The sequence below is a fragment of the Euphorbia lathyris genome, chromosome 5 (genome assembly GCF_963576675.1).
Source record: "Euphorbia lathyris chromosome 5, ddEupLath1.1, whole genome shotgun sequence".
Lineage (NCBI taxonomy): Eukaryota > Viridiplantae > Streptophyta > Magnoliopsida > Malpighiales > Euphorbiaceae > Euphorbia > Euphorbia lathyris.
The window spans coordinates 84,102,562-84,128,347 of NC_088914.1; the positions used below are offsets into that span (position 1 = coordinate 84,102,562).

The following is a 25,786-nucleotide window of genomic DNA, read 5'->3' on the forward strand; positions in this document are numbered from 1 at the left end:
TCGCAAAATGATGAATAATGAGAGATGTCTAGGCCTCAAAAAATACTATAGGTAGTATATAAGCCAGATTTTTGCACGTGATTTTTGAGAGATGTCTAGGCCAGGTTTCACTAATTTTCAGATAAAGGATCCTGGTTTACTTTTTGTCAAAACGAGGATTGAGGTTTCACACATTTAATAATGCTATTAAAACTATATTTAACGACCTGAAAATGAAAATTTTCAAAAATTAAAGTTGTTCAATGTCATTTTCTATGGAACTACATTTTCGATTTTAGAAAATCATCGTTTTTGGAACTTTCTCTCTCTAAACATTAACTTTCTCTCATTACCAAACATCATCTAAATAATCTCGAAATAAAAAAGTTGAAGAATTAAAGTTATTTAGAATATTAGTAGTTCTTAAAATATGTGATTTTTGAAGTTGTTAAAGGTGATTTTAATAATATCAATCGAAAAAGTCCTTATTTTGCTAAACTTGAAAACCTCAGTCCTCGTTTTGACAAAAAGTAAACCAGAGTCCTTTATCTGAAAATTAGTGAAACCACAAGGGTTTTATTTGAACTTTACCCTATTTTAATCCATATATAAAAATCTGACTTATGCATCGTCTACCGGTCTTTCCACCGACTGCTGTCTTTTACAACATTTGTCTCTGTATATGTATTTATATAAGACATTAACAGTCTCAGCAAATAGTCAAAATTTCTGGTTTATAGCAACTTCTCTTTCCTTTTTTCACAAGGTATCACTTCTTCAACATGAGTGTTCTGTAAAGAGAAAGGATGTCTTTCTTCCTTGGTTGCTTCAACTTCTTCAATTCGCTACCGAAACCATGTTCCTGAAGCTCTTGCCGAAGTTTCATCACAGTTAATTTTGTGTAATCAACTGAAGAAACAACATCTTGAAACTCATCACCTAATTCTTCCACCTTGAAACTTGAATCACCTTCTGTTGTTGTGCATCTCTGCAAGGATGAAGTGGTCTTAGCTTTTGTAAGTTGCCAATCAGAGAATTCTAGCCTCGAACGCTTATTGCCAGAGTAAGTTCTCAGCCCCGGACAATGTGCTGATTCTTCGGAATTGTTAGGAGTTAATTCCTGCTTAAGAAAATTTGGGGTTTCCTGTGTTGATTCTAGCTGGAAAAAAGGTGATTCCTCCATTCTATTTGCGTCTGTATGTGCTGCATCATGCATCGGAGTGAAGCTTAAAAATTGCTCACAGTTCTTCTTTAACAACTCGATTTCTTGATCTTTATCTCTGACCGCTGCTTCTAGTAACGCGATCTTCGACATTGCATCATCCAATGATGCAGCGGACCTGTCAGCTCCGCCTGCAAGATCCTCCTTTCCTGTTTCCATGCTCTCCGCATTCACAGTTTGAGCACTGAAGCCTTCAGGTAGAGCTGTTTCAATGTTTTTATTTATCTTCGGTTCCTCGTCTGAAACTTTGAATCTTTCTTGTGCTTCTTCGAATTTTTTTAATTCAGACAAGTACTTCTCTTCCTGTCGGATTCTCGCCTCTTCCAGCATTTTAATTTCTTTCTCCATTGATTGATTAGAAGCTTTGACAAACTCATGCTTTTCAGCCAATTCTTTGATTTGAAGCTTTAAAGCAGATGACTCCAAATCATAGTTTTCTATCTTCGATTCAGCAGCCTTCATATATACATATACATAGTATCAAATATACGAACACACGAAAATCTCATTGCTAAGCTTGTTCAACTAGGAAGATATTACAGAAGCTAACCTTCAAGTCTGATGTCAAGCTGGTTAATCTTCGTTCCGAGTCCTCAACCTTAGTTTCCTGTGTTGATTCTAGCTGGAAGGAAGGTGATTCCTCCATTCTGTTTGCGTCTGTACGTGCTGCATCAAGCATCGGAGTGAAACTTAAAAATTGCTCGCACTTCTTCTTTAACAACTCGATTTCTTGATCTTTATCTCTGACCGTTGCTTCTAGTAACGCGATCTTCAACATTGCATCATCCACTGATGCAGCGGACCTGTCAGCTTCGCCTGCAAGATCCTCCTTTCCTGTTTCCATGGTCTCCGCAATCACAGTTTGAGCACTGAAGCCTTCCGGTTGAGTTGTTTCAATGTTTTTATTTATCTTCGCTTCCTCGTCTGAAACTTTGAATCTTTCTTGTGCTTCTTCAAATCTTTTTAATTCAGACAAGTACTTCTCTTCCAGTCGGATTCTCGCCTCTTCCAGCATTTTAATTTCTTTCTCCATTGATTGATTAGAAGCTTTGACAAACTCATGCTTTTCAGCCAACTCTTTGATTTGAAGCTTTAAACCAGATGACTCCAAATCATAGTGTTCTATCTTCAATTCAACAGCCTTCATATATACATATACAAAATTATCAAATATACGAACACACGAAAATCTCACTGCTAAGCTTGTTCAACTAGGGGGATATTATAGAAGCTAACCTTCAAGTCTGATGTCAAACTGGTTAATCTCCGTTCCGAGTCCTCAATCCTAGTTGCCATCTCCTTAATTTCCTTGTCCTGCCATTAAATTCAAAGAAACTGCAATCAGAATTAACGTATACAAGCAAATATTACGCATATGACAATAAGAACCTTGAAAGCTATGTTGCATGTACACGGACACGGATACAGACACAGACACCGGAAATGTTATTTCTAAAACATAACCTTCGTAAAATAGCCTTCAAATGAAAAAGGACATGGTACGAAACGGACACGAAATGCATAAACGCTACTACAAAGGAGTGTCCATGCAACATAGCTTGAAAGTATCAAATTCTCGAAATATCCCCTTTTTCGGGGATTCCTTGTCCCAATCAGGGAAGAGCCTAGCGAGGACGGGGAATCCCTGCCCCGTTGACAACCCTAGGGAAAGTATGCATGTATGAATAGACTGAACCTTTTCTGCCGAACTGTCAGTGAACTTGGCTATCAAAGCTTCTTCTTTGTGTCTTGCTTGCTCAGCCGCCTTCTCTAGTGCAGCCTTGGATTCATTAACAATAGTATCATACTTCTCTTTCCATTCATATGCTTCTTGCAAAACTAGCTGCGAACTTTCAGCAGTAGCAGCAATTTTCGCTGTTTCTTCACAAACTCCAAACCTTCGAACAGCTGTTTCGGCATTAACCTGCTCATATTTTCTTTCCCATAGCAACGAGTCCTGCTTTGCGGAATCCAGCATTTCAAGTGAACTAGAACACCTCTCCTCTATTATCCGATTCTTTTGCTCCAGATCTATTGTACGGCTCTTAAATTGATCAGAGACCTTCTTAAAGTCTTGTATAGCATCATCATAACGGTTTTGATATTCAGATTGCAACTTATGACTTGCTTCCAGCTGCTTACCGAGCAGTTCAATCTTATCTTCATTGGAGCAACATTTAGACAAGAGTGAGCTCTTCTCTGATGAAAACTGATCTATCAGCTTCTTAGCATGGAGGAGAATTGGACCTTGCAAACTGAATACAACAACATTGAATGAAAGTTAAGGCAGACGATGATGTTTTCTCGTAGCTTCGTAGAACTGAACTTTTATATATTGTTTCAATGTTACTAACTAAATATTATTTAGGCAGCAATTCAAAAAATTGAGAATCTAGCTATTATTCACCGGTAGAAAAATTAGATCATATACACGGGCGGTTCAATTTGCAAAAAATCCACAAACACCAACCTCTTCTGTAAAAACAAGGACAGCTTCTGCCACTTTGTTGGACCATGAACTGATGCTTCATACTCTGAGAGAAGACTTTCAAGAACCTGAGCAATATAGATAGTTAAGTCATCAGCATGACTATAGAAGGATTATTGACATTCCACAAACTGAATGTAGCACCATTTTATGACTTCAATACTAAAATATAACACGCACAATCTATAAAAACAGATATAAACCAGTTCATCGATAGAGAACAGAGAATTTAACACAGCAATAGTAAAACATTCTTTGTAATAACCAATGAAGTAGACCTAAACAATAACGTCTAGGTTCAACAGTCTCTTGAATCCAAAACTTTGTGCGTCCTAGGATGGCTGTGGTTCCTTTCTAGTGGCAGCGGCAGGAAAAATTGACAAATGAAGAGCTTGTTAGGCAGGTCATATAATTATATATATGGTAGTTTACCTCAGCAACATGCTCAAGCCTTGCGTTAGCAACTTGGCAAGCTTCTTGCAATTTCATTTCCATGCTTTTTATAACTTCTGAACAATGTGAATCTGCCTCCATAAATGCATCTCTTGCACGGATCTACACCATTGGATCAGAAACACGATGTTTATCAGCCAATATAAATAATGGTAAGCAATTGCCACAACAGTCAAAAGCAAAAATCTAATATTTAACGGAGCCTACAATATTTCCTTTTGAAGTTATCACATTCCAACTCAAAGAAGATGCCTCAAGCACTCAGAGACTTTCCAATTATGATTTTCTCTGCTTTGCTCGCAAGCCTCTCCGATTTGGAGTTAACGAGTTTGCAAGTCCTTTACATGTATTAAGCACTATTTTAGTTGAGACAAGATATTAATAATCAAGTTAACAGGGGGGGGAAAAGTAAAATACTTTTGGAATCTAAATTAATTAATAGACAAAATATTCAACAGAAAAAATGGAAGAAAAAATAATTTGATAGACACTAGCTGATTCTAGTCATGCCAATCACTGAATAATTATTTATCAGAAAAGAACGCAAGAAAGGGAATAGAAAAATGAATGTCCAGGTCAGACTCTAACCTGCCAAGAGGAAGATATTGTAGGAATGCTGCTCTCATTAAGAACATCAAGGAAAAACTTTGTGATAGTAGCAAGAAGTGGTCCTGTCACAGCACTACCTCCTACTTGCTTAGGCCTAGTTCTCTCATAAACGAACTTCACAAAAACATCAAGCCCCGATTGAAATTCTGGCCGAAATTTGTCTAGCTGAAGACATGAATTATTACAGCAGAATAAGTTATTAATTTCCTAGGCACTAAAACTCAAATTGATACAAACAATAACTTACCGAGACTTGGTCAAGGTGTTGAAGTTCAGTTTCATTGTTCAAGGGACGGACCAGAGTGAAGCATTCTTGATTTGGAAAAATAGCTCGAATGGACTCACAAATCTGGTATTAAACATACAAATCAACAAACACAATGAAACAGACCGCCTAAAAATTACAGATATAAACTCTTTCAGTCAGTCAACAAGTGCATTTCCTACAAGTTTATTCTATTGCTTCTCCAATATTATTTTAAGTTGGTAACATACTGGAAATGAAAATGTCTTGCTAAATTATATTTAAGGTCGATACGACACCAAAGTACATCTAATATCCTTCTTGCAAGAGTGTCCGCAATTAAGTATGTCAGATGGCATACTAAAAACACCATGATGTTCCACAGCTATATTTTCAATATTTAATGATATAATTACCTGGTTTTTGGTAGCAATATCCTTTCCACCATCAAGCATTGGCCTCAGTGCATGTTTTAGGTAATCATGCGGTGTTATTCTTGTATTATCCTCCACCAAATCTAAGTAAAAATCCTGAGTAGCAAATCAGAAGGTGGCATGAGAATTGACACCAATTAGGTAATATATTTCAATTCATGAACGAAGTATAATTCTTAAAAAACAAACAAAGCATTGAAAGTGCATTAGCATGTTGTTATGTGAACCGCGTAAAGAACACAATGATAAGGTAAAAATCATTACCCGTAAAAGCCAAATAAAGACTGGGATGAAGTATTCAAATTCAGAGATTGAGTCATTTCTTTCAGAGGCTCTAACATGAATATGCTTAGTCATTTCAGTGACAAGAGAAAGACGATCTAGTGCAGCTTCATCAATTAGACCTACCTGAAAATATACATTACGTTAAAACATTGGAATTTAGGCAATAATAACCAAAATAGGACATTATATGCAAGATGTGTAAATACCTGGTTGTAGATAAACATGCTTGATAGAAGGACTGCCAATGTAAACATCTTAGCGCTATGCATCCCCTGTTGGAATATGATAATGTCCACATGATAAACAATTCTATTCGAAAAAACAAGGGACTTGAAAAGAAGAATGTGATCAAACATGCACACTTAAGATATATATTTGATGTACTCACTGCCATGATTATCTGCTTTTCCTAATCATTTTTTTTCAAAAATACAGTAATACAGAGATCCATTAGCTATTCCCTTGTTCAATCACTAATGTAAAGCATGTCTGAGGCTACTTTAAATGGTCTCAAGCCGGGATTAAGAACTGAGCATCAAATAAAATTGATTTAAAAAATACTAATGTGAATCATGGTAACACATTGGTTGATAACACAAGTCAAAAGACAAAGAAATACTCAACTGTATGGTCATAAGCATTGATTCCGCCACTGTCAAATAGTAAAAGATCATATTCAGTTCCATCAAGTGCAATTCTTTTCAGAGGTTCACTCCACATCCAAAGCCCCTTAGTGCATGATTGATGGGTTGATGATATCGGAAACCCCGAGCTCTTCCCAAGAATCTACACATGTATGTAAAAGACGCACATTTATGATTTGAATCCAGAAAACATTCTTGAAAGACAACAATCAATCTACAGAAGGACTCAACTTATAAACCAGGCAAGAAAAAAAGACTGCAAAAAACAATATCCCAGTATCCCGCTTAATTCATTATAATTATCAGCAATTCCAACAAGTCACACATTCTGCAATACTCACAGATAGACCTGGCAATTGTCGTGTTTCGTGTCAAAATCGTGTTATCTCATATTTATGTTCCATATGGTTTTATATGTTATAAATGTTAGAAAAATGACTTTCGTGTCAATCGTGTCGTGTCAGTCGGGTTGGCTCTGTTTTCGTGTTTTCGTGTCAGAAATTGCCACCTCTACTCACAGAGACAAGGTCAATGCCTATAACATGGAAACTTTAGGAAATCTTCATTCTCTGTCTTTGAAACATTGCACCATGTAGTACTATCTGAACTTCAATTTATAACCCCAAAGAAAAAGATCTCAGAACTTCCATTTTTGTAACAGAAAAATCTCCATCCATTTTTTCCCCCAAAAATTCAAGTATAGTAACAATGATATTATTTAGTGACAAGTTGCAAGTAAAATATACCCTAAAAGAGATAGCAATAAGCAGCATTAAGAAGTCCTAAACCATCCAAACAGCCAAGAAAAATTGCACAAGTAAATAACATAGTGAAGTATCCACATAAGATAGTTTCACTATTTTCCATTGATTTGTAGAAATTGGTGGCCAAAAACTCTGATCATTGAAATATTGAAGAATCTGTTGGAATTACCTGGTTCACAATGAAGCTTTTACCCTGACGGGCAGGGCCAAAGATGGAGACAACGGCAACAGGTCCTTTAATTCGCTGAAGAACGTCAATGGCTTCTGAGTCAAGCCTAAGGTTGTCATTTTCATCAAAATACACAAACCGTATCGGCCTTCCTGAATCGATTCGATGGCGATCGGTGTCCTTCAAGGAAGATGAGGATGCAGAGGAGGAGACAATGTTCAGCGCCCGTTCCACCATTACTGAATTTGCTGTTTCTTTTTTCAGTAACTTTTTTTTTCACAATATATATACTCTCTATGGTAAGAAAATCGGCTCTGAAAAGAAAAAGAGAAAAAAAATAAATTAAAGCACTCTTTGTCCCTAATATTGCTTTTACTTCTATCTATTATTTGTTAATATTTACTCCCTAGACTATTCAAAAGGTTAGTATTTGCACATAATCTATTATTTATTAACATTTGTTCCTTTATCCAAAATTAGTATTCTCCTTTTTTTCGCTCTTAGTTTAATAAAAGGGCAAAACCTTGTGTGAAGGAAAGAGATATTTTCTCATATAGAAAATGAGTCCCGCCAAGCCTTCTCTAAAAGGACTGCATTGGGGTAAAGTCTTCTTATCGATCTCTGGTTTCGGCTTCAATCATCCTTACTAATTGAGGTTATACCAATTCTAGATAGATAAAAAAGGTAAATATTACTAAATAGTAGATACGAAATAAAAATAAGATAAATCAAAGACCTAATGTTATCCTAGGTAAGGAGTCAAAAACTAATATTTTGAATAGGTTGAGTGTTAAATAGCGATTTAAGCCAACAAAAAAAATCCATTAACACCTTATCTAACTTTTTACCATTGCACCGAACTTATCAATTTTGGACATATAACACTCCATTTACTGGCTTGCACACTTCACCTTTGATCAAATCTCCGATACGAGTTTTATTTAAAGTTTACCAAATCACCAAATGAAAATCTTAATCTTAAAATTGACGAGTTCAATCTAATTTCATCAAGTGATCGATGGAAACCTCCGAAATTAAGTTTTTTCAAACTTAATTATGATGCCTCATTTTCTGTTAGAACGTCTCATGGTTCTTTTGAAATGGTGGTTCGGGATCGCAACGGTCTTGTTTCAATATATGGTGGAGGACTAATTGGAACTACAATATCTGCATTGTACGTAGAATTATTAGCGATTCTATTTGCATTACGTGTGGTTCGCGATTGTGGATATCAATTGATTTTGGTTGTATCTGATCCAGTTTCAGCCATTATTTACTTAAAGGGGATCATATTTTTGTCAAACTGGTTAGATGTAATTCTTAGAGATATATTGGAGATTACGCGTTCTTTCCGATCAATTGAGTTCATGGCATGCATGAGAGGCGCTAAGCGAATGTTATCCCACATAATTTAGTTGCTTGGGCACACTTTCTATATAATTTGGAAATTCTGATAAAAAAATTTCCTATTTATGTTTTTTCTTATATTCAGGATGATGTTATGTTTGTCGTTTCATAATAGAAGTTTTATGATTATTACAAAAAAAAAAAAAAGACAAGTAAATATGTCAAGCTATAAAAATTATAAATTGCATAGACAAGTTGATATGTCAAGCTATAAAAATTACAAATTTAAATATGTAATAAATCCAAATATAAGAAAAATAGATGTTTTTTTTTATAGAAATAGGATCGATACAGAAACAAGAGCCTCCAACTAGATCGGTACTTCTAGTTCAAAATTGTAAAACCCGAATATATAAATAAATGAAAAATATAATATCAAATAGAGAAGAAGAAAAAATGAACGATAAAAATGTTATAAGTTTACATATATAAATACTTTTTAATCCTTTATTTTATTTTTATTTTGCAAAATTTAAAAGCACAAATTAAAATAATAATAAAAAAATACATGGTTACAATTATTTCAAAATATATGTCTATTATTTTTTTCATTGCCAGATGAAAAATATGTTTTTTTTTTAAATATGTTTTACATTGCTAGCAAATCGAGAATAACATTGTTAGAATTATGACGTGGCAATTGACATTTTGATCCAATTTTTTCTTTTTAAATATCTCTTGTTTTCTTTCAATTTCTTTCATTATCCCTCCTATCTACTTCTTGCTCCACTCTCTTTTATTCCTCTATCAATAAAGATATTTTTAATGAAAAAATTAAAAATTACATCATAATTTCTAACGGTGTTAGAAAAAGTTCTTCAATTTGCTAATAGTTTAAAACACAAATTTCATTTTGTAATGAAAAAATTACATGCAGTAGTGAAAAAAAAAACGTTATTATTAATGCTTTATATGTGACGAGCTCCCATACGCAACGTTATGAAAATATTATATGTAACAGTTTTGAAGAAATCATGTTACAAAGTATCGCAAAATCAAATTGGTTGGACTATTGGTAATGGGATTGATTATGCCCATTAACACATACTATTGTCAATAACTGGCCAAGAAAAAGTGCATTACAAACATATTGGTCGAAACAGAGTTAACTAAGTATGTGCATTACAAATATATTCATTTAACTAAGCACTGAAGATAAGCTTAGGGATGTCGAAAGCTCAACATTTGACGGTTTCCAAGGTCGGGTGAAGTACACAATTCGTGTGGTAGTTCATATAATATCGGTGTTAAATGTGGCAGACACTACTTTGAAGAATTAGTCAGTGTTGGCAAGCTCAGTTTACTGCCTCATTACATTTTTGGGGACAAAAATGCGCTAAAGGGAGAGTGTTATCACGTACCAGTGTAGGAAGAACTAATTGGTTATTTGCCAATTCAGGATTACAATTATTCTAGTTATTCTGTTAGTAGTCTAATGCTTTAATTGTTAATTTCCTAAATGTTATTTTCTATTAGTCGTTGTTTTGCATTTAGGATCATATTGTTAGCCTATTTAAACTGTAGCTAGTTTGTTATGAAAGTTATAGAATCTATAATAGTATTTGTACCTTTTGCTGACCCCAGCTTAGGACAACCGCAATATAAAGTCGTGGAATCATTATCACAAACTATCAATGAACAAATATCAAGTTAATTGTTCTATATTCTTTTTTTTCTTTTCTTTTTTATCTCTTTCTTTTCTTCCCCTGTTTCTCTAATTCTGTTCTAATCTTTCCCGTCAGAATTCCTAATCTTAACACATCCAATGGCTAAAATCAACATTTTTTACCTTCGCGGACGAAATGAAAGGAATAAAATAGCTTCAGATGTGTTCAATTTTGAGGAAGGGAGTTGAAGCCATCTAAGTTCTGGCGGGTATGGTATCAAGGGAGAGAGCATTGAAGAGAGAGAAAGGTGTATATTATTGGTTAAGGAGAATGTGCAATTGATTTGATTTTTAAAAAGAAATAAATGCTTCTATAACCATTTGACTAAAGTTGTCACAAATTTTTTTTTTTAACACTATTAGTATTTTTTAACTTCAAGGTACCCCTTTGTTAATTTTTAAACTACGGAATTGTATTTGCAAATCGGTTAAACCATATGCTTTATTTTTATATTTTTCTCTTTTCAATATTTATAGACACATCCTAAAACCGTGAAACTCAAAAAATTGAAACTTAGACCAAATCTAATAATACATGCGTTGTTACAAAGATAATTGGACAAGGGAATAATGTCAGTACTAGGTTTTATAGACGCTCAACACTCGTACGAGTCCAAACTAATCTGATACAGTTGAAATAATCACTTGTTATGGAGACATTCTACACTCATACCGGTCCAAACTAATTTGAAACAGTTCAAATAATGACACATCAACAGAGATATTGACAACTCATCATCTCAACGGTCCGAGACCAATATGGTCCGGAACCATTGTAGAATTTGTCCATTAACAAAGACATAATGAGGTCAACAATCAGTGAATAATGAAGAAGAGCCTCACAATTTTGACTATACCACCAAATTTTGACATGTACTTGCACTTGTAGGACCACTTAACCAAGAGATCAAAACAAGCAAACCCAAAAACCCACCTCACTTCTCTATAAGAACCTACTCAATTCTCTACTTTCTTTATCTACAATACAAGAGTTTCAGCTACAGAATTTCAAAACATGAATCCAGATTTCAACCAATCACAGAAACTAAAGAAAAGGCTTGGCAGAGACCAACTTAGGATCTTGGAAGCAAGTTTCTGTGCCAATCAGAAGCTAAAACCAGAGTTCAAGTTCGAGCTTGCCCGACAACTGGGAGTTTCACCAAGACAAGTAGCAATCTGGTATCAGAACAGAAGGGTCAGACACAAAACTGAAGCTAAAGAGCAGGACTTTAACAACATTCAACAAGAGCTAGGTAATGTATTAGCTGAAAAAATTAGGCTCGAGAAAGAAGTTTGTTCGCTAAAATACGAGCTAAAGAAGGTTCGAGAGATGCTAGGACTCGCATCAACTACTACTCTTCTATCAGGCTCAGTATCTGATGATGATGCTTCCAATTCATACTCACCTGGAAATATGCCTTACAAGTGGCCTTATACCAGTAAGGTTCCAGATGAGGAACTTTACGCTTGTCTAAGTTGGCCTGTCAACATGCTAGAGAAGTATGAAAACAATCAAAGACTACTGATTCAATCGGTAAATTGTGATCAGGACACATATAGTCACTGTAAAATGTAGAAATTTGCAAGTTATATGTTATGTTTTATGAATAAAAGTAAGTTTTTCAAGAGTTCCATTCACAGTTCATATTTCCGCATGCAAAAAGATTAAGAAAAGAAAAAAAAACTGTCCCTATTGCAATTAGGATTCTAGTAACTGTTCAAACACGGCATTCTGAAGCTAAGCTCCTAGTCTTTACTGTGTGATCTGCATCACAAATTTGCACTTCTAGTTTGAATTAGCGCTGTCACAACTTACAGACACCCACCCACCTGACACAACCCGTTTAAATAAATAGATCACATAATACGATTATGACACGACAATCCATTTTAAAACCCTAGTTTGAAAGGTTACCTGTATAATTTGTCAGGATGTATTGCCATTACATTGATCCTTCTAGATTTTAGAATATGCATGCACTTGACATCAACCCATTTTGGTGGTCCTCATCATCTAGGTGTCAAAAAATTAGACTAGTTAGTATGATAATCCATACTGGTTGGCTGTACCAAAGTCAAAAATGGGTCCCAGTTACAAGTTTCTTGCTTAAAAAATGCGTATACATACATTCTAAGTTTCAGTCAACTTGAAAGGTGATGCAGACACTTCTCACCTCGCTCCAAACTTATTAACAAGTTGGTTTTGCAACTTGAACATGAAATCAGCTGCCTTTATCAATTTTAAGGCATATCCTTTTATTATCACCAGTTCCTGTAACCGGAATTCAATTGGAATCAGTCAAATCAGAAGTTTCCAGTACATACACTCTCATTCTTGAGATTGATACCTTGCTCAATGATGTTTTAACTGCTATGACTTTTATCATGAATTATCTACAAAAGATAAATCATGTTGCTAACATTTTTTTTAAAAGGAAACAGAAAGGCTTAATACATATATTGCCCCATGTACTCCAAAAAATTTAACTGTCACCCTGAACTTTTAGAAGTTTCAAATGACCTCCTATTCTTGTCTAATTGCATTCAATAACCTCCTATTTTTGTCCAGTTACATTCAATAACCCCTCTTCTTGTCCAGTTACATTCAATAACCTCCTATTCTTGTGCAGTTACATTCAATAACCCAAAACTTCAACTGCCCCATGAACTTTCAAGAGTTCCTGATTATTTGTTTATTTGGCATTTTCTTTTTGACACGTGGCGGAGCGTGTCCCCTATTTTCTGCATTCAACAATTTCTATTGAGAAATAGAGAGTTATTGAATGCAATTGGACAAGAACATGAGATCATTTGGAACCTTTGAAAGTTCAGGGGGCAGTTGAAGTTTTGGACCATAGTTATTAAAGGCGCGCCTCGGCTACCTTAGGGTAATTTAGGGTATTTTAGGGTTGAGGGTATTTTAGGGTTTTGAGGGTATTTTAGGGTTAGGGTATTTTAGGGTTTTTTAAGTTCAGAAAATAAAAGAAAAGCAGAGACAGACAAAGATGACCATTTTTACTCCACATATCGCAACAGACACTTTGCTCTCCTCCCTCCATCAACGGTGCTTCCATCTATCAGGGTTGATGATGATTATGGTTCTGATGAAGATTTGGAAGGAAGACTAGGAAGTTAAAGATTAGTTGTTTTCTAAAGTCAAGACTATTAGTATTTTCTTTAGTTTTAAATTTTAAGTCGGAATTATGAGTCTATGATTATGCCTTAGTAGTTAACTAGAGCTTACCTCATGCATTTTATGGTTTTATTGTTGGTATTTAACTATTTGTGATTATTTGTGACTAGTATTATGAATTTATGATTGTTTTTTTTTTTTGTGTGCCTCGGGTCGCTCGGGCGCGCGCCTTTAATAACTATGGAGTAGAGGGGGGCAAAATGTATTAAGCCAAACAGGAAACATATAGAATAAGCATAAAATATGCTCATCTTCCCACTCTGTGTGATCCAAAAATATAAGGTTGATATGTCAAAAAGGTGCTATCAAACATCTTAAGGTTTGAATTAGAAGCCAACTTTTGGGAGGAAAACAGATCACATCGTCTCTTCTTACTGTTAACTATTCCTTTACTTTAATGATCAGCAAAATATCATAGAGAATCTTGGTGGGAACCCTAATGAAAGCTAGGCAATTAAGATGACAAGAGAATTTGGAAAGATTAGTTGACATTATTGCATTACTGCTAAACTAACTCTACTATACAAGATACTTCAAATATATGCAGGGAACAATAGCAAATGAGGGAAACCAATATACAAATGTAGTTTGGCCCACAATTATAAGCATTATTAGTCGAATGCCTTCCCCTGCTGCATTACAAGTCATTGCTTCAATAAATGGCAAAATTTGCAAAATTATGCACATCTCTATTGATTTAGTGTCAATAATCATCCAATAACTCATTCCTTCTTAGTTTTCCTATGGAGAAGGTTGTAATCCATGTGGTCTGTAGTGTACCTTCTAAGTTCTAACACATGATATTACAGGGATGGACCAAACACTTCTATGAAGCTTCCTTATAATCCATAGTGCAATCCACATATTTAAACCTTGAAATCAGCTCCCAAATTTTATAACCACTATAAATACCCAACATTTATAACTGAATTTTCACAGTAGACCAAAATTAAACACCAACAAGTAAAGACATCATAGAACAACAATTATCACACTATAGTTATCCCCAAGCATAAATTATAATTAAAACCCAATTCTAGAACAAAACTTTACATCGTTTTTGTGTAATATGCTGTGTCATTTGAGCTACCATGGCATACCTTAATAGACTATTACAAAATACAAACATCTTATACTATCATGAGTCAACAAGGAGAAGTGTAAATTCATAACAAGCTGAAGAATTACCAACATGTATGCAGCTATGTCTTCTTCTTCCGAAATATATAAACATCAGCCTCTTCGTAAGCGTAATCTGGATGCAAATCCTCATGTGGAACCTTCTCAATCAGAAAAACCTCTCTACAAATTTCCCAAAATTTCTTATCCGCTTCCGGTGACCTCACTTGATACCCTAACAAAACAACACCGTCGTCTGCCATCAACGCTTCCATAGCCCCTACGAGCTGCGAGACAGATTCTTCAATATAAACCACGTCCGCCGCAATCACAAAATCAAACGGCGGCTTTTGCGCCTTAATTTGGTCCTCATTGTTCCAATAGAGAATCGATGTTTTCAGCATCTTTCCTAGGACTTGCTTATTCCGCTTCAAATTGTGCTTCAGAGCAGGCATGACCGGCGCGATGTCAGTGAGGACAATTTCGGTCAGGCCAAGCAGATAAAAAGCCATGGCGGCTACTCCACATCCGGTGCCGAGCTCGATTGCACGGCGCGACTTGGATCGGAAGTCAAAGAGTTCCGAGTAGGGGTTTGGAGTAGATGAGGCGGCGGCGGTGGACCAGCGCTCGACGAATTTGGCGAGGACCAGAGAGCAAGGCCAGACGGAGGTGCCGACGTGCATGGAGCCATTGTCCTGCTGGATGGAGAGAAGCTTATCTCGTATCGGGAGCTCTATCACCGGTGAGTCTGTGAATTTCATTTTCCGTCGTGCTTTGCTTCCCCCTCTCTGTTTCTCTGCCGCGTGCGTTGGTCGGTAAGAGAAACGCAGCCACAAATTTGGGGTTAGGCCCAGTTACTTTTCCTGGGCTTTGGCCCTCTAATTTGGCCCATAGTTATAAAAATTTATTATTTTGAATTTCGGATTTTACAAATTATTATTTGCCTTTTATAATTATATATATCCTCTCACATTTGGCTAAAGTGCAGAAATGTCCATAATGTTTATAGTTAGGAGCAATTTTTCTATCACAGTAGAAGTTGTTGAACAACCTCGGCCCGTATCTTGGAGTATTATTGGACAACTACTTACCCAATGAAGTTTCAAAGTCCCTATTAAGAAGAATACCTTTGCAAACTTATGGAGGCCACTAAAAGGGCTGTACAGTAAAACCTCTATATAGGAATACATTTGAGACTGGACTATTTGTATAATAATTGAAAGGTTATTACTAAATAGAGTTTGGTAATAGAGGTTATTACGAAGTTGGGATCGAGTTTTTTTATAACAAAATAGAGGTTAGTATTCCTATATAAAGATTTTACTGTATAACGAAGACTTGAGTCCGAACTTGTTTAGATTTGATTCTTTTCATCATTTGGAGAGGGAAAAGGTGATTCGCAGAGGCTCGTGGATGTATGAATAACACCTGCTAATTCTCAACCGTAAACACAATAGAATTCTTCATTCAAGTTTTTTACCTCTTCATGGGTTTATGTTTGAGAGGGTGGCTATAAGTGTTAGGAATTTTCTTGGTACTTTTGTTGAAACTGATGCAAACAATTTTTCAGGTTTCGGTAGGACATATATAAATAACTTCACCTAAAACCATCGATTCTCACCGTCCACCATTCTTTGCAAGAACTTCTCATATTTCCTTGCCCAATAGAAACAAGCCCAACTACCATACAAAGCTACAACTCTTAGTGACTCACCTGCTAGATGCCATTAGAGCCCATCTGCTAGGTGTTGTGGTCGGATACAAATAACACTTGTAGGTCTTCAGTTGGTTCTACCTAGTTCAAACTATGACGCTGTCACGTGGTGCATCCTGCCATATAGCAAGCATGCTGTCAAATGTTCTCGTTTCATTAGATTTGAGGTGTTCGGACCTCTGAAGTGTCAGGTTGCACACCTTTTTCTTGCGAAACCATTTATCTTGATCCAACGGTTGTTCCTTTTTAACCGTACGGAAGGTGGAGATCCTTCCACGTGGTTCAAAGGTACCGTTCGTGTCTTGAGAAAATATTCCTTTTTTTCGTATCAGACGACTCCTGTGAATCTTCTAGATCCAAAGAAAGACATTGATCCACGTGTAAAATATGTTTCTATGAGATATTCTTTAGAATATTAAAAATATATATACTTTAGTCACTTTCTTTCCATTTCTAATATGAGATTCAATTAATTCACACTTCTTATTATCATCCTTTAGTTCGCTAACTGCTCAAACCTTCTACCCTAACCGCTCTCATGGAGTGATTCAAATCTTTTTGGTACATGTTGGAAATATTTTGTTACATGAGTTGTATATTATATTATTTTTTCTTTTTTTTCTTTTAAAAGATTATATTATTTTTCCTTTGAAGTATATATTATTGAGTAGAATAATAATATGCTTTTTGCTACTGAATATACTAATTAATTTATAACTATAGTATCCATGGAGTCCAATTTGGACAAGACAACAACAACTACCATTAGAGAAAGAAAAAGAAATATAAAAATGCAATAATGGAGTTCAAAAGTTCCTCATACTTTGCCTTTGCCCCCACTACCATAGTTTCCCCTCTTTTATCAAAAAACAAAAGCCACCATTTTTAATTTTTTAAAGGTATCAGCTTTCTGATTTCCACAGGAATATGCATTGCATTTCATGGATCTCTCTATCTCTTTCTTTTCTCTACAAATTGCCACTTTTTTATTACTTTCTACTGTAAAATCAAAATCAAAATCCCTAAATTATCAAATTCAAAACCCCTAAATTATCAAATCCACCCATTGATTGTAGATGGATTACAAATTGCTTGCTGCTGCATTCCAACACCAAGAAAGTCTCTAGTTTGCCCTCCTCCTGGTGCTACTGAACTATCTTGCTCACTGTTTTGCAGTTTTTGGCGTTTGATTGGTGGATACATTTGAAATTGATTAATCTCTAAATCATGATCTGATCCATATAATCCACAGAATTTGTAATTATTATTCCCTTGATCTTGAACTAATTGGGGGCTACTGCTGCTGCATTTTAAGCCAAAACTTGCTAGAAAAGATGGGTCAGATGAAGTTGCACCAATTTGTGCAGCTTTTTGCAGTAAAGCTGTGGCTGACATGCTTGCTGAATTGGGGCAGTGGTGGTGGTGGTGGGATTGTTGTTGTGTGCTAAATAAAGAAGGGACACTCACCAGTTGTTGAAGAACTTCTGCTTCCTTTACATGATTGTCTGATGTAATCAGATGATCATCTTGAGAATTGGAAGAATCAGGGATTGCCCAATTGAAGTCATGAGGGGGGTAATCAGAGGGTTGTGGAGGAGGGTCATTGAAAATTTGGTAATTTGGGGTTTGGGTTAGGGTTTGGTTCATCCATAAAGAGAGTCCTTTGCTTGTGTGGAGGTCATTGGTGGGGGTGGTTGTGATAGGTTTGAAGATTGAGGAGAAATGTTGTGATAAGTTAGGGTTTAGTGGAGCTCCTCCGATTAAATGATGATAGTTGAAATTTGGGGTTAATCCATTTATGTTTGTTACTGCATTTACTCTTGCTGTTTCTTCTGCTAATGCATCACAAAATGCTCTGTGAGTGATGAAGCTGTCTCTCCTGTAAACATCGTTTGGTTAGAATTGACAAACAACTGCTAATAGTTATAGGAGAAATTCTAATGTAATTTCAAAGTAATATGCCCGATCAATGAATTAATGTCAGTTGCACGTTTTTATTTCTTAACACTAATCATTAATGCATCCCTATTTCAATTAATAAGATGTATTACTATGCTTTTAATTCTTCACACTAATTATCTATGCATCCGTGTTTCAATTGGTAAGATGTATTACTTTAAGTAGAAGTTCACATGCTACCAACAATAGTATACAATAAATAACGGGTAATTTTACACTCATAGCTACAGAACTCCATTCATTTTCCCGGTATGATCAGTCAACTTCTAAAAATAACATAAAAATCTATCAACTTTATACTTTCCAACACTATGGTCATTGAACAAAGGCCTCAAAATGACTGTTGACGGTCTCAAAATAGAAACTTATTGCAATTAAAGTTGTTTACAACCACATTTATCATGGAACCACATCTTTTTTATTTTCCAAAATCACTGGATAAGCTTTCTCTCTTTAAATATTCATTTTTTATCTCCTAATCAAAGTTGGTTAGAATATCATCAATTCTTGAAATTTTCTATTTTTAGGTCATCAACTGTCATATGAGGCGTTAATTGAAGTTTAGTTACCATAAAGTTGAGACTTTTATGTTGCATTTTGAAATTCAGTAGTCATACACTATGAAAATGAATAAATTTTTTGTTACCACAGTTGTAATTTACCCATCTAACATGCTCTGGTACCATATGTAAAAAAACTATTTACTGCAAAACTTTTCAGTTGGTAAATAAAGAAAACATGTAATGAGAAAAAGGAAATATATTGTGGAAAATGTTTGTCTTTGTATACCCATAACTACATGCCTTTTTCTTTTCTTTTCTTTCTTTCTCCAAATCAGAGAAAAGAAAGTGCACAGACAAACATGTCATAGCCACAAAAATCACTATCATGCCTACTTAATAACATTTTTTCTATTGACTATATTGTGCACATAAATAAATAAATATGTAAATGAATAAAATAATAAATAAAAACAAGTGACAATGCTATATATACCTATTTTATCTAGCAAAACATTTGAATATTATAAATCATTTTAACTAAAACTTAAAAGTATATGAATAATAATAATAATAATAATAATAATAATAATAATAATAATAACAACACATACGAATGTTTTTTAGAGTTAAAATGTGTACAAAATAGACTCATATAGAAATTTCATTAACAAATAGAATGATCATAATTTAAACTCTTGTTCCCTTAATTAAAAGAGTAATATCAAAACAATAGACCTAAAAACTTAGTTTAATGAATGAGATTAAAAAATAGTTTTGTCCAGTATCTCTCACAATAAGTACAAAGTATTTTGTTAAATTATTTATTATATATTATTATTCACGGAAAATTTTAAGGTACTCCTAGAATAATACTTTCGACCAATGAATTCACGACACATGCATATATAGTTTTTTTTCCACTAATCATGGCTATATAGTGGAATTTAAAATGATTTTCATTGGTCGGGACTATTACTACTGGAGTACTGTAAAAAATTTCAAAATTCAGACATCACATCATACAGTGTTTGTTCATAAATAGGTTGAATTTTATTTCATGTTTGAATTTTTTTTTTCTAAAAAAAACCATCATTTAACTCAAAACTTTAAATATTGACATACAAAGCCTTTGAGAAGTAAATGAATTCATTTTTTACTTGATAACCCACTTAACTCAAAAGCTTAAATATCCCGACTATCAGTCTCGACTTACGATTAGATAGTGAGCTTATTATAAAATTCTACAGTAGTCCGAGACCAGCCCATATATGTAAACTATTAGAGATTAATATAAGATATATGATTGAGCCTTAACTATCTGCTCAAATTTTTAGTTCAATCAGTTCCTTGACATAAACATCTGAACGATCTAAGACCAATTTGGTCCGGAACATTTTAGAAATTTTAAAATTGATTTATGACATAGATTAGAAGAAAGAAATGTAAAATGCAAGTATAGGTACCTTGAAAACAAAGTGCCACAATCACATTTATACTCTCTAGTGCCACAAGTTTTGGAGTGAGCTTTCCAATCAGATTGAACAGCATATCTCTTTGAACATTTCTCACACTTCCATTTTTTCTCACCATGCTTTCTGCAAAAGTGCTTCTTTATGCCAGTTAAATCTCCGAGAGCTCTCGATGGATGATGATGTACACACGTCTTTTCGGGGCAAACATATACGCGTTTTCTCACTTCTTTACTACTTCTCTGCTTCAACTTCCATGGAAGATTATGCCCTCTTCTATGAAGTTGCAAATTTTGATCTCTTTGAAATCCTTTCCCACATATTTCACATAAAAATCTGTTTGTTGCCATTAGAGTTTTTGGTGATAAAGCTATCACTTCTGCTTCAGGATCTGCATATACCAATCAAAAAAATACTTAACTTTGAATATACTAGTCTTTGATTCCCCAACATAAAGCTATGTTGCACAGAAACAGAAACAGAAACGAAAAACGCTACTGAAGAGGAGTTTCCGTGCAACACAGATGAAAAAGAAACTTGCCTGGGGTTCCGGGGAGATTTCTCTTCTTCTTAATAGCAACAGGATTAGATCCACAAAGTGGGTTTTGATCAACAAAACCATTAGTACTTGAAATAGCTAGTTCATCCATATTAGAAAAGATAAAGATTTGATTTTTATGATTTGATCAATCTTATTAGCTAAAATAAGATGAACCCAGATAAGAAAAACTAATTGGGTATGTAATTAAGAGAAAACCCAATTGAAAAGATGCTTTCTTAGTATATGGGTATGATGAGATGAGAACCCTAGCTAAGAGCAACATAAGATATATGCAAGTTTCTCTCTCTATCTCTATATATTGGTGCAGTCATTTAAAATAAAACTTTATGACTAGGTGAGAAATTAGAATAGAATAATGATAATTTTGGGGAGATGGTGAAAAAGTTAAAGTTGAGATGTTGGAGATGAAGAAGGATGGATGAAAGGTGCATGATGACACATATGATGAGGTTGTGCAAAAAAGCTAAGCTCTATGCCTTTTCTATTTGGAATGATTATCCCATAATTTGTTTGCTTTTTGTTTTCTTAATTTTATAATCACCTATACTTGTTATTTAAATATTATGTATGGGAGGACAAACATTAATTAAAATGTTAATTATATTTCTATAAAGTATTCATAAAAATGTGTTTGTAAAACAAAGGCTAAGAGCTAGTTGTAGATGGGTTATCCTATGTATAAATGTAGATATTTCCATTAAGTCTTGATTAAAAAGTATAATTGACTTGTTTTTATTTGGTTTTCTTTTTTCTAGTAGCTAGCTTAGCTATAATTATGAGAGAGACTAACCATGCAAGAAATAATTTAGTTAATTATATATTAGTCACTACAAATGTTATTTAGTTTGCTTAATTTCACTAGTAAATTTGATTACGTTAGAAAAACAAGGCCGCCTGGATTGCCTAGATCCTACCTAAACGTTCGAAATTGAGAACCCGTCTCAATTTTCTCTGATTAGTCCCTCTGGACATTTTCTTAACCCCTAGGCGGTTTTTAGCCGCATGGATCCGTCTAGGCCGTATAGATGACGGCTAGGCTCCGCCTAAGCAACGATGAACGGAAACATTTTTTTTATTATGAATTTTTTTTTTCTTTAATATAATTCACGTTTGAGTTGTTTTAATGATATTGTTATTGAAATGTTGATGTTTGCATATTTTGAAAGATATATATTACAAATATACATGTTTTTCTTATTAAATAATTTTATATTATTGTTTTTAGATGGGTTAATTACAAAAATGGGTCAAATGGGAGGCTCATTTACATATTTAACCCATTTACTCAACCTACTACATATCTAGGCTGATTTTGTGTGACTTTCCCATAATACCCTCAATATTTACGTGCGTCTCGTCCCCTCCCGTCTGACTTCGCAGATTCCATATTATGCAAAGCCCGCGAAGCTAATGTTTGGGTTTACTTGATGAATTTAATTAGCATATGTGAAGCCTGCGAAGCTAATATTTGGTTTACTTGATAAATTTCATTAGCATATGCGAAGCCTGCGAAGCTAAAGTTTGATTTACTTGATGAATTTAATTCGCATATGCGAAGCTTGGATGTGTTTTGAAGCTAATTCGCGAAGTGGTATATAACAAAAAATGACAAACAACAACGAATTCTAACATTAAAATCATAACATTATCAAAATTTATAATAAGATTGCCACAATAACAACATTAAAATCACAACAACATCAAAATTTACAACAAGATTGCCACAATAAACTCCTAACAAAGCACATTTTCTCCTAAAATGGTTGGTTATGAGAGATTGTGCCAATAATCCGGTACCAATTTTGAAGTAGATGAGTAATCTTGGTGTGCACCATGAGACACATCCATCCCAAAAGGTCTGGACTTCCATTTCTCATCCCAAAAGGTCTGGACTTCCTGTAGAGAAGTTCAGACCTTTTGGGATGAGAAATGGAAGTCCAAACCTTTTGGGATGGATGTGTCCCATGGTGCACACCAAGATTACTCATCCGCTTCAAAATTGGTACCGGATTATTGGCACAATCTCTCCTAACCAACCATTTTAGGAGTGAATGTGTCAATCTTGAGGGAAATTTCTCCCTGTACGGGAAGGAAAGTTATCTCCCCTGTATCTGAAGATGCCGCCTTCTAGAAAGAGATGTTATAATCAACCACCTTCAGAAAAAATTAATCGTGTTAGGCAGGGAAAAAGACGATTTTGGCTTCGCGAAATGAGGATTAGCGAAGCATGCGAATGTAAATGTGCAGGGAACGAGGTGATTTTACTTCGCTAATCGATGTTTTTGCGAGGTATGCGAGGTCTGAAACGTGACGATCTACGTCGCATATCGATGCTTTCACGAAGTCTGCGAGTCAAATCATGAACTTTTCTACTCGCAAACTTCGCGAACTAATCGATTCGCGAAGTAGATCCACACGTTTCAGGCTCTTTCTCTTCGCAAATCTTCACGAAATCATCGACTACGCGAAGTGTATTCATGAAAAAACGCAGAAAAAACAACAGATACTTACATTTTTCGCGTCTTTCACCCTTAAAATAACAATATAATAAACTAGGAAAAACGAAGGAAATAATGTAGAATAACCATTTCTTTAATGGTAACAAGAAGAAAGAAACCAAGTAACGAGCAGGAACAGGAAGATGAAGAACCATGGCTTCGTTTTCTAGGATTAGAAAGTTGCATAATCAAGAGATGAAGAGAGAAAAAAGAGAAATTCATTGTAATTTGGCGAAATGGTGCAGATTTCGTGCAATTTAAAGGAAGATAGGAAGATCAAAAGTCTTGAAATCATTAATGGATGAGCCAACTTTTTGCGTAACCAAGGAGATGAGGGGGAGCGTCCGTTCGCATTGTGGAAAGTGGGAATATTAGGGGTATTATGGAAAAGTCACACAAAATTAGTCTAGATATGTAGTAGGTTGAGTAAATGGGTTAAATATGTAAATGAGCCTCCCATTTGACCTAGTTTTGTAATTTTCCCTTTATAGATAGTATAATATATATTTTAATTGAATTTATATATGTAACAATTTGTTAGTTAACAAATAAAAAATACAAAAATATAATTCCGATTAATTCTTAAGGGCACTGTCCGTCCGACTAACGCCTAGAGTTTTTTACAACCTTGCATATAATATTAGAAAATAAAATTGAGAAGCGCTATCTATGGAGATATAGTCCGTATTGGATTAGGAATTGTCATAAGATCAGTGTGGACTAGCCGTCTGCCTTCGTGATTTAGTTATGTCTCTTTCTTTAGGCCAATGGTCGTTTTCTATACGCATTGTACAACTTGAGGGGTAATGGAGAATACAGTCTCGACTAATAGTCCATCTGGATTTTGGAAATTTCATCAGTTTGGAATTAGCAGTACATATTGGATTAGGATTGTGTCTTAGACTAACAGTTTGATTCGACTTAGTTTCTCAATTAACCTATGTTAATGTATGAATGTGTGAATATTTCAGATATATTATCATACTATCTACATAGTAAGACTTTTATCTAGTGATGCCCTCCTTTTTTTTTTACGTGAATTCAATTAATCAGTTTGAAATTGATTCTACAACTTTTACACGGTCTCTTTTCTAATTGAGATATTTTTCATCTAAACTACAAATATCATTATGAAACAATAGTTAAGCTCTTTATTCCTCCTCGTAGATATATTTAACAAAAAATCAAATTTAATATCTTTTTCATAAATTCAGGTTGTATACATTAAAATTTGAACTCGAGATTAAATTTAAATAAATAGAATACCTAAAAATAGCTAGTTTATGCTTCAAACCTTAGGCATCTAGTAAAGTAATTAGGCAACACCTAACTCAACATGTCCAACTAGTAGTTGCCTCCAAAGTTTGAAATTTCAAGTTTGGTCTACTTCTAATTTTCCATGCCCTATAATATAATAGATGCAAGAAAAATTTCCCCACTATAAAAAAGGGCGGCCCGGTCGCATTGGCAAGAGGCCGCTCCTAAGACTCGAACCCGTGACCTCTGGTCACACGGCAACAACGTTTTACCGTTGCGCCAAGGCTCGCCCTCTATACAAACATAAAATAAATAAATAAATAAATAAATAATCTTTCATATATATATATATATAATTACTTAATTTCTTGAGTATTTTTTTACAAGAACATTTGAGCACTAATTAGGTCTTACAAGGAATTAAATATTAATTGAAGAAAAGCTATATATTACCGATTAAGGTTAGATTGAGTGGTTAAGGATCTCAAGTTCAAGTTGTTTAGATTTCGAGTGTCAGTCCTAACGTACATAGAAAACTTTGATTAGGGTAGGATCTACCTAAAAGGTGTCTGATGAGTCTCTAACGAGCCCCGAACTGAGAAATCAAATAAACTATAAAAAAAAAGAAATTATATATTTATATGAAAAATAGAAAAGAAAAGAAAAAGGAAAGTAGAAATAATGGGAGAAAGTGAGTGGTGATGATATGAAAAAAGCAAGAAGATGGATTATTATGTTGTTTTTGTCAAAAAAAAGAGAAGTGAACATGTCTCTGACTGAGTTGAGTTGAGTGTGACTTCTTCCACTCAACTCAACTCAGTACTTCTTTTCTTTTAACCTCATTTTCCACAAAAAGTTATCTTTTCTCATCATTTCATCCTGTTTTCTTCAACCCTTATGGTCAAATTTTCATATCTCTTCAAATTAAGTCTTTTCCACACCACTTTCATACCCTACAAATATTTGGTGATTCATTTTGATTTTTCCTCTAAATAAGTAATTTATTCTAATTCAAATTATATCCAAATATAATGTTTAGTTATAAATTTTTTCCATTATAGTGTTAAAAAAAACGTACAACCAATATTATCGTTTCTACATAATTGTTTCTTATTAGTTGATTAATTATTAATGTTTTGATAAAATTA

At 34.4% G+C, this 25,786-nt stretch overlaps 3 protein-coding genes across 9 annotated transcripts; all 3 read right to left on the bottom strand.

Annotated features, from left to right (window-relative positions):
- Positions 1 to 588: 588 nt before the first annotated feature.
- Positions 589 to 7,592, bottom strand: LOC136229631 (uncharacterized). Its single transcript, XM_066018544.1, has 13 exons — positions 7,292 to 7,592; positions 6,339 to 6,500; positions 5,921 to 5,986; positions 5,694 to 5,837; positions 5,412 to 5,525; positions 4,999 to 5,100; positions 4,731 to 4,916; positions 4,122 to 4,244; positions 3,672 to 3,757; positions 2,898 to 3,456; positions 2,438 to 2,515; positions 1,752 to 2,342; positions 589 to 1,657 (listed from the first exon to the last, which is right to left on the bottom strand). Exons 1-13 carry the CDS (start codon positions 7,526 to 7,528, stop codon positions 749 to 751), a joined length of 3,357 nt encoding a protein of 1,118 aa, XP_065874616.1. The 5' UTR covers positions 7,529 to 7,592; the 3' UTR covers positions 589 to 748.
- A 3,494-nt stretch (positions 7,593 to 11,086) lies between these two features.
- Positions 11,087 to 15,547, bottom strand: LOC136229130 (uncharacterized). Of its 7 annotated transcripts, none has more exons than XR_010688984.1 (4): positions 14,746 to 15,547; positions 12,539 to 12,636; positions 12,280 to 12,378; positions 11,087 to 11,540 (listed from the first exon to the last, which is right to left on the bottom strand). XR_010688984.1 is itself a non-coding variant. In XM_066017711.1 (2 exons), the coding sequence occupies exon 1, from the start codon at positions 15,435 to 15,437 to the stop codon at positions 14,760 to 14,762; it is 678 nt and encodes a 225-aa protein (XP_065873783.1). In that variant the 5' UTR covers positions 15,438 to 15,547; the 3' UTR covers positions 11,087 to 11,540; positions 14,746 to 14,759. The 7 variants fall into 7 exon arrangements, 1 of the variants encoding a protein (XP_065873783.1); XR_010688981.1 differs by having other exon boundaries at positions 11,087 to 12,194; XR_010688983.1 differs by having other exon boundaries at positions 12,493 to 12,636.
- Positions 15,548 to 17,354: 1,807 nt separating this feature from the next.
- Positions 17,355 to 21,366, bottom strand: LOC136229129 (zinc finger protein NUTCRACKER). The gene is made up of 3 exons (XM_066017709.1): positions 20,863 to 21,366; positions 20,316 to 20,712; positions 17,355 to 18,269 (listed from the first exon to the last, which is right to left on the bottom strand). The coding sequence occupies exons 1-3, from the start codon at positions 20,969 to 20,971 to the stop codon at positions 17,444 to 17,446; spliced, it is 1,332 nt and encodes a 443-aa protein (XP_065873781.1). The 5' UTR covers positions 20,972 to 21,366; the 3' UTR covers positions 17,355 to 17,443.
- Positions 21,367 to 25,786: the final 4,420 nt, after the last annotated feature.

What these genes read in the sequence shown, in the direction of transcription:
- LOC136229631 (XM_066018544.1), bottom strand. Translation starts at nt 7,528, where the DNA reads ATGGTGGAACGGGCGCTGAACATTGTCTCCTCCTCTGCATCCTCATCT. An exon ending in GCATGTTTATCTACAACCAG is followed by an intron (nt 5,838 to 5,920) that starts GTATTTACACAT and finishes GTATATTTTCAG; the next exon opens with GTAGGTCTAATTGATGAAGC. An exon ending in CTGACAGTTCGGCAGAAAAG is followed by an intron (nt 2,516 to 2,897) that starts GTTCAGTCTATT and finishes ATTTAATGGCAG; the next exon opens with GACAAGGAAATTAAGGAGAT.
- LOC136229130 (XM_066017711.1), bottom strand. Translation starts at nt 15,437, where the DNA reads ATGAAATTCACAGACTCACCGGTGATAGAGCTCCCGATACGAGATAAG.
- LOC136229129 (XM_066017709.1), bottom strand. Translation starts at nt 20,971, where the DNA reads ATGGATGAACTAGCTATTTCAAGTACTAATGGTTTTGTTGATCAAAAC. An exon ending in AAATCTCCCCGGAACCCCAG is followed by an intron (nt 20,713 to 20,862) that starts GCAAGTTTCTTT and finishes TGGTATATGCAG; the next exon opens with ATCCTGAAGCAGAAGTGATA. An exon ending in TGTGGCACTTTGTTTTCAAG is followed by an intron (nt 18,270 to 20,315) that starts GTACCTATACTT and finishes CGATGTTTACAG; the next exon opens with GAGAGACAGCTTCATCACTC.